Below are 8,318 nucleotides of genomic sequence, written 5' to 3' on the forward strand. Positions count from 1 at the left end.
AGAAAATTTACATGGTGTAAAGATTTAGACCTGACCCTACCTACAGAAGTGGATTTAACCCTAATGAGTTTATGAATAAAAGTTGTGTTCAGGTATATTAAAAAAATGCTCCAAATATTATCAGATCTGTTACCTAAGCATGGCAGGATCTATTCCTTTTTCATGAATGGCACAACAAAATGGACCATGAAATATTTAAGAGGAAAAAAAAGGCAAAAGAAGAAGGTGGTGGGTCGGATCCTGAGCTAGGATGGATTAGTGGAGAAGCTACAATTTATTTCCACCAGCTCTAAATGCAGCCTGATATTTAGTCATACATAGTAAATTAAAAATTGGACTAACTCAGATAATGTCACCCTCAGAATGATGTCTGTTCTCCTCCATAAAATAATAATAAAAAAAAGCAAAGTAGCATAAATCAGAGAAAAGATTGGCATGTTGCAGGCCTGAATTCTGCAATTGCTTATCCACTAGGGATGGTGCATGCTGGGGTAGCCCATCAAAGCAGAAAGGCCAAACTGAAATTGTGGCAGTAAGACAAGAAAATGTTATCACAGAGATAGACTGCAAAATAACACATGAAACATTGAATAATTTCTGTGAAAATGTAGTTCAAGCAGCAGTCACAGAAGAATTCAGCATGCAGTCTGGGGAATACCTAGGACACACCTGAGAGTGACCTAAGCAAGAGCTGAAGTGGGAAAAAACATAAAACAGATTAGGAGGCCACACTGACCTTAGCAAAAATAAAACCAGAAACAGAGGATTTTCGTGCTCTAATAAAGTAAGAATGATTGGGTTCACTGTTGAGGTTTTCAAATTTACATATAGACTTACTGGCTTCATTTTTATGGTCACCTTGCTTTTGGTGGAAAGTTGCCTGCTATTGCTATATACTCCTGCTAGTAGGGAGCTGGAAGCCCGACAAGGATCTGACGAAGTCTTCCCTTTCGTTATCAGGCTAATGGTGATTTCACCAGTATGTGAAGTGTCAGATTTGCCAAGACCCTTGGAGAAACACACAGAGGCACAATACCTTTTCCAATGTGAAATAAAATGCTGATGACTCTGTCAATTTTATTAATTACTTCTGTATAAACTTGCTGGCTAGCAGAAAATATTTTCAAACATGTTGGTAATAACTCAGTGGCATTGAATGAGCTGCTGATTTAATGACAGGTTCTTATTTTGATTTCTCAAAATTTAGTTAGACAACTACTGAAATTTTGTATTGATTATTTTAGCCTTTGATTCTCCAGGGAGCAGCTGTAGGAAGTAATCCAAAAATCAAGCATAGCTAAAATGGGATTCATCTGCCCTGGTTTATGCCTCCAAAAGTCAGCCATCTCAATCAGAGCTGCTCACCCAAGGCTCCCTTCAGGGCCAATGCAGAGAAGCAGGCACCTGCAGAGAGCAAGTCATCTAAGACAGTGCAGAGGATTTGCCCTTGGCAGTTCTCCAGTTCTTCCTCAGGTAGGTTAGATGAATCATCTTGGCATGAAAGAAAGCAAACTCTGTGGTATGGCAGTGACGATATGATTTTTGACCACTTTCCTCAGGTATGCAGCAGTATGCACACCTGTCTTGGCTGCTTGACTCTTCCCACTCAATCTTTCATCATGTAGCATGCCAATAATAAGAAAGCTGAAAGTGCATGAGAATGGGGAATAATGGCTGGAGAGGATGAATGACTGAAAGTGACACTTGAAAACATGCAATATGAGTTGGTTACTGTCAGAGCTGAGCAGCAGTTGGATTTCCACTGCAGACCAGTGGGGTACTCAGGGTCCAGGGAGTTCTGTGGGAGTAGAAAGAGTGGGATAAAAAAACTTACCGAGTGATTTAATACTTGATAGCCTAAGGCTACACAAGAAAGAAAAGAAGCCTGTTGCAGATGAAGAGATTTTGGACAGTCAGATGGAATTGTGGAGGGTGCGAGCTATGTGAGCAAACTGAAGTTTGAATGGGACATAGTATTCTCTAGATAAAACTCTTCTGGAATACAGGAATGGCTCTTTTCTTTGAGGAAATACAGTGTGGAAGTACAGAAGAGCAATTTCATTTATGTTAATATTGTAGAAGAGAGGAAGAAACTTAGAGACCTCTGTCAATGGAGATGTATATTTTTAGCTGTGCTTTGAGATGACCAGGAATGCTCACATAGAGGGGAGGTTCAAGGATGTGTCAAATAGCAGCAGCGTCAGAGGGGAGGGACATGGCTGTCATTGGGCTGTGGAAGGGTACATGGGTAAGTCAGGCACCTACCAGACCTCTGTGGTCTGAGAGGAACTGCTTGACTGCTGCAGCAGGGGACAGTGCCATCAGTATGGTATAAAAGACGTGGTGATAGGTGGCTTAAACCATAACAGATGATTTTGCATGTCAGAGCAAATTCCAGCTGAAGCATCCTCCTACTGGATCCTCCCAACTGAAGCACACAGCTGTGTCTATAAGTCCAAGTCCAGAGATGGCCACATGGTGTGTGGGTATCATCTTGCACCCGCAGAGGCTTCCTTGTTGCCTGTGACCAAGAGTGCACTTTTCTGACAAGCAGTGCTGGGGGAGGGGAGGGAGATAAGAATCTGCCCAGCAAGCCACCTCTGATACTTACGGTCTCTACCATGCCCTTTTTCTCTAATCTTTCTATTCTGGATAGCTTGTCCAGCTTCAATGCCAAAGACACTGCTTATTCCAAGCCTGTTTACATTATTGAGGTGGGGCCTTTCTCACCCAGTTTGCGCTACAATGCACGTGGTTGTGCAGCTGCTCTGCCCTCAGCGGCCTGCTTCTGCCTCTTCCTGCTCTGAGAAAAGCAAGGCTCAGAAGCATCTGTAGTTTGACCAGAGCAAACAGGAAAGGAAAAAACCTTAAGTGGATGAAATGGCCTCAAGTTGTGCCAGGGCAGGTTTAGGTTGGACATTAGGAAAAATTTTTTCTCCAAAAGGGTTGTCAGGCACTGGAATGGGCTGCCCAGGGAAGTGGTTGAGCCCCCATCCCTGAAGGTATTTAAAAGCCGGGCAGATGAGGTGCTTAGGGACATGGTTTAGTGGTGGGATAGCAGTGTTAGGTTAAAGGTTGGACTTGATGATCTTAAAGGTCTTTTCCAACCTAAATGATTCTATGATTCCATGATTCTATCTCAGTGAGGAATTAGCAGATCTGGTTTGACACAATTCATATTATCTTTGGTTTGACAGTTCATGCTGGCCTCAGAAAGTAAAAAAAAAAAAAAAAAATTTGACCTTGACCTTAAAAAAAGAAGTAATAGATATTCCGGTGTTCACCGAAGCCACCTGACTGAATAGTCAAAAAAGCAAAAGCATTTACCTAATCAAAGAGATTCAGCCTAGGAGTTGACAGCCATTTACTAATTATTCTTTTTAGGCCATCGGGCTCCTGTGCAGGCGAGAGCCTTGTTGCGCCAGGCACTGTGCAAACACGCAGAAACACACGGTACCTTTCCCCACAGACTACAGTCTAGTTAAGCAAATTAAAGCTGTTTAAAAGGTAAAAAGATTTAGCCACAGCTAGATCAGGTTGAAAATTGCTGTCTTCTGAGAGTGAGGCCTAGACTCTGTCCCTTGAATGAACTACAGTCTGCCTTGGCTGTGTGCCCCCGAGCTGTGTGCTGAGGGGAGTGAGGAGGCCAGGGCAGCTCCATGGCACTGTCAGGCTTTGGCTTCTCAGTGTGAGGGAGCAGCAAGGGACAGCTGCTCCTAGGAGAAAGTGAGCTTGGAGCGGAGGGTGACGGCAGCACAGACCCGCAGGGTGTGAACACCGTGGGCAGAGCAGGTGCTGGTAACAGAGTCCTTCAGTGGTCCCAGGCAAGGCAAGTGATGAGCCAGACCCAGTGTCCATCCAGGGAGCCCAAAAGGAGAGAGGGTCAGGGGCAGGACGGGAGACAAGCTACAATGTACACCTGCAGGGCCCATCCTGGAGGAAAGCTATCTAAAACAAATTTCTGAGAGCCATCCAGGAGGTAGGGCCAGAGACAGGCCTAACAACAGGCGCACCAACAACATCTGAAGGCCCAGGGCTGAGCCAAAATGGATGCCCTGGGCCCATGGGCAGGGGGAGTGGGTGGAGGCCCCAGGTGACGTTGACCATTAAGGCCATTAAGGCCTTTTGGTGCACTCGGGACCCTGACATTCAGCTGAAACTGCCAGCAGAAAACCATATGTGGTGGCTATTTTGACATGTTCTCGGCTCCCAGGGACATGGGCTTAGATCAGCTAGTCACTTCACTTGAGGTTATAGGAAGCAAATATTAAATGGCTAGAGTTCCTGTTCACTCTAGCCTGGGGTAGATGTGAAGTAGCACCCTATTCCTTCTCCCCGTGGGCCTATCTCTAGCTCTCTACCCTGTCCCTTTGCTGATATAGGAAGGCACCTGGCATATCGCTAGGCCAGCTTAGGAAGGAAGGTGGCAGCTGGGGCAGGAACGGGTTAAAAAAAATTCTGCTATCACAGCTTTACCCTGCTTAGTTTTCCTGTCTGGACGGGTGGAGATACATGGAACCTGCTACATCAGTGTAGCCCCAGAGCAGATAAGCTGGTCACGAATGGAGGCAGTTACCTATCCTCATGGTCAGGTAGATGGCTGGGGAGGCAAAGGGACTGCACTGCTTATACCAGAAGATGTGCCCCTAAGCATGCAGGCTTGCAAAAACATGGTCTAATTCTTTAGCACTCTATACGTAATGCTCTGGAAGGGGTTTGGTCTTCTCTGTTCCCTGGTAAATGCATGGTTGCTATTGCTAGAGGCAAGCCACAGGCCTTGTACTAATTTAACAGCTCAAGACTCACTAGTAACTATCTTGAGTGGCCACAGGACTCTTTTAGGTATAACTTCACAGATTTGTAAGTGTTAGGAAAGAGTCAGGAGGAAGGGCTATCTCTTGTAGCTTAACACTGATTCTGCATATTTATCAGATATGGTAGAGGTCTAACATTACTAAGTAGTCATCATGTAACCAATCCATGGGGCAGTAAGAAACAGGTTATTTAAGAAGTATATAAATAACTCCAAAAGGACCTAAGATCAAAGAGGAAGAACTTCCCTCTCCTTTTCTCCATTGAATTCCTCCTAGCAAAGAACTCAGGATATTGATGGCTCACTGCAAACCATCTCTTCTAGCACAGACTAGCACAACTGAACATCAGGAACCAGCACTGGGAAAATGGTTAGATACTGGAGAGCCTGTATATAGCAGTTCTAACTGTATCATTATTGGGATTTAGCAATAATTGAAGAATTTGTATTATATATGTTAGTATAATTTTAACTGGATAAATATTTTTGCTGTATTGTAATTACCGTCAAGGCACTAATGAGACTAACAATAAATTCTTTACTCTGTATATGAAGTATGTTCCTTTAAGTCCATACAACTTTCATTGGGTGCAACACACTCTGACAGCAGGTGTACAATGGCACAATAGGTATTGATTCCACCTCTGCCAGTGGGATGAACACTAAGCCCTACACTCCTAGAGATAACTGAAGGCCTTTGAATGCAAGAATTCCTCTTAAAAGTGAGCTGTGGAAATATAATAGCTTGTGGCTAGACCTAGTAATCTGAAGTCTACATATTATCTCATAAAAAAATTATTTGGATTGTTCTTCTACAACTCCAGGCATGTTAGTGTTGTAAAGCAGTTTCATACCAGTTCAAACACTCATAGGTAGAAGAACAGGGAAAGGCTTAACTGGAATTATGTCTTCAGTGTACATTTCCTAATATGTCTGTTGGGGTTATTGTGTGACTAGTAGCTATGCAAATTTTCCTCATTCCTGTCATGTTTTCCTGGCTCACCTTACTTCTGGGCTATATATTTGTGCATGACTCAGGGATACAGGTTCCTCCTGGGACTGCAGAACAGCATAGCTGGTGTGTATCTCAATAGCTTTTATCTGTTAAACATTTCAATTGTAGCTTCTAATCCCAAAGTGCTTCCCTTTCTTTCTTTATTTCTTTCTTTCAGTACTCTTTAACAAGAGGTATATCAAATGCATCCCACAGCAGTGTATGCCTCTCTGATGTTAATTCATTTGACTTCACAACAAAATATCATCCATGTGAGCTATTGCCGATTGGAGGTGAGGCCTCCCCAGTGCTGCTGAGCACCAATGGCCAAGTGCTAATTGCAGCATCTTGTTATGGCAAGGGCCAGATGGTGGTTGTTTCCCATGAGGGAATCTTGAAGAACTCCAAGTTTTCTCAGTTTCTCAGAAATGCTGTGGAGTGGCTCAAGCCTTCCCCCGAGGCCCTGGTTGGGGTCCATTCTCATTTGGATTCCCTCTCCCAGCTGCTGCTCCAGGCTGGCACCAAGGCACAGTCTGGGGCAGAGCTTAGCCCCTCCCTGGGGGTGTACTATATGGACGCCTATGATAGCACACAGGCGAAAGACCTGGTTGGCTTTGTAAAGGGGGGTGGAGGGCTGCTCATTGGAACCAGGCGACCAACGTGGCTGGCGTGTATTTCACAGGCAGCAAGGGAGAGACTGGCACTTTCTCAGTGTCTAAAGAAATGCCAAGGATTCCTCTGATCACTCAGTGAGTATTTAAATATTTTTTTGCACCATCTTTAGATTGTATGTAGTGTTTTCTGCCTTGGGTTTTCTGCTATTGGCCTGCTGGAACAATAAAGGTTTCTTTTCTCTGTCCCCCAAAAGAAATGATCATGAATAGAGATGGATGTGCAGGAGTTGAAGGTGCTTCTACAGGTTATTGAGAAACTACCAAGAAGCTTGGCTCATGTGGCCCATGTCAAAATGTTCAACAGATGACTATTTATGAAGAAAGTTTTGGTTGGGTCTGATCTGCAGTGCTATGGCACATTTAGCCTTTTTTTCCCATTATGTCAGTAGCATAGCTATGGGGCCACTTCCTGAGGTATTTAAATTCTTCCTGACGCAGGATCTGGGACACAATAGATGACCTTTGTCTTTCCTGCTAACCTACTGTAGCGTGGTGTAAACTTTAAGGCATTTGTAACAGAGTTCTTAGCTTTGTTATAGGGTGTCGCTGCAATTCAGGGTCCACTTCAAAGTCCCTGGGAAGCATGAGGTAGACACTGTGTGGGTCCATGAGGCTTGGATACTGTCCATACAGAGCCTGTGATCTAGCCGTGGTTCCCTACTAGATTGTGTATTGTGTAGATGCCTGGGAATGGAGGCAACTAGACTCAGTAGCATAGGTGATCCTTTTCTGCCCAGTGCTGCAAATAGAATAGAATGGAACAGAACAGAATCGATTAGTTCCAGTTGGAAGGGATCATCTAGTCCAACTGCCTGACCACTTCAGGGCTGACCAAAAGTTCAGCTCCAATGTCTGCTCAAAGCAGGGCCACCCAGAGCAGGTTGCTCATGGCTTTGTATAGTCAAGTCCTGAATAACTCCAAGGACAGAGATTCCACAACCTGTCTTGGCACCTGTTCAGTGTTTAACTACCATTATTGATGGAAAAAATTATTCTTATGTCCTAGGATGGAGAGGCAGGCAGGCAATGTAGGCTAAAGTTTAGACTGAAGCCTTGTAAAGAGACAAGCAAAGTACCAGATGACTGTGCAACTTTGCAAACAACTATCACAGTTTTAACATTTTACTACCTGGTTTCTATTTGCTCTATGACTGGAGGTCACCACCTTAAAGCTGAACTGTTAAGTGTCAGAGCCTCTAGGTTTCCTGAAAGCAAAATCAGTTGGATTAGTTGAAGCCATTGCTAAGAATATTTGGGGGTACATGTTTGCCTTTGCACTGAAAAGAATTAGGAAGTGCTTGCCTGATCTCTTTATGGATTCTGTGCCCTGAGAACAATAACTTCTTCTTGTGAAGGATAGAGTGACCCTCTGTGGGTGGTAACATCTTAGCCCATTGCAGAAAAATCTAACATGTGTCACAAGCACACAGCACCATTCTTGCCTGGAATTCAATTTATACCATGCTTAAGGAAAGCTGGTGACCCCTGTAATTTTAACATTGCTGCCACTTCAGTAATAACTGTTGGTTAACTTTCAAGTCTCTTTTGATAGAGATTAATATATTTGTCTTGATAACTTCTTGAAACAAGGAGTGTTAATAGGAATTCATGACTATATCACTACTAAAAGTGCAAAGATAAGTACAGGTTTCAGCATTTGTAAATCAATCTGGATGACAAGGATTGTTTTTGGTTTTCCAGACATGGATTGGATGTGAAAAAAACTTTAGAAGTTCTTTTGAGTGACCAAATTCAAGACAGAGGTTGGCAGTGTCCCCTCCCATCTACTCATCCATGGTGCATTAGCATTTCCCATTGCTATGAATCACTCCCACCC

The 8,318-nt window shown here is 43.7% G+C and overlaps 1 protein-coding gene across 1 annotated transcript; it reads left to right on the forward strand.

Moving 5' to 3' along the window:
- The first annotated feature begins 2,215 nt into the window (after positions 1-2,215).
- Positions 2,216-6,560, forward strand: LOC118452572 (TRPM8 channel-associated factor 1-like). Its single transcript, XM_035897132.1, is given in 3 exon segments — positions 2,216-2,248; positions 5,986-6,448; positions 6,451-6,560. Coding segments are annotated over 3 exon segments (606 nt in total).
- Positions 6,561-8,318: the final 1,758 nt, after the last annotated feature.

This window comes from Egretta garzetta, unplaced genomic scaffold, assembly GCF_000687185.1.
Source record: "Egretta garzetta isolate BGI_Z169 unplaced genomic scaffold, ASM68718v1 scaffold797, whole genome shotgun sequence".
NCBI lineage: Eukaryota > Metazoa > Chordata > Aves > Pelecaniformes > Ardeidae > Egretta > Egretta garzetta.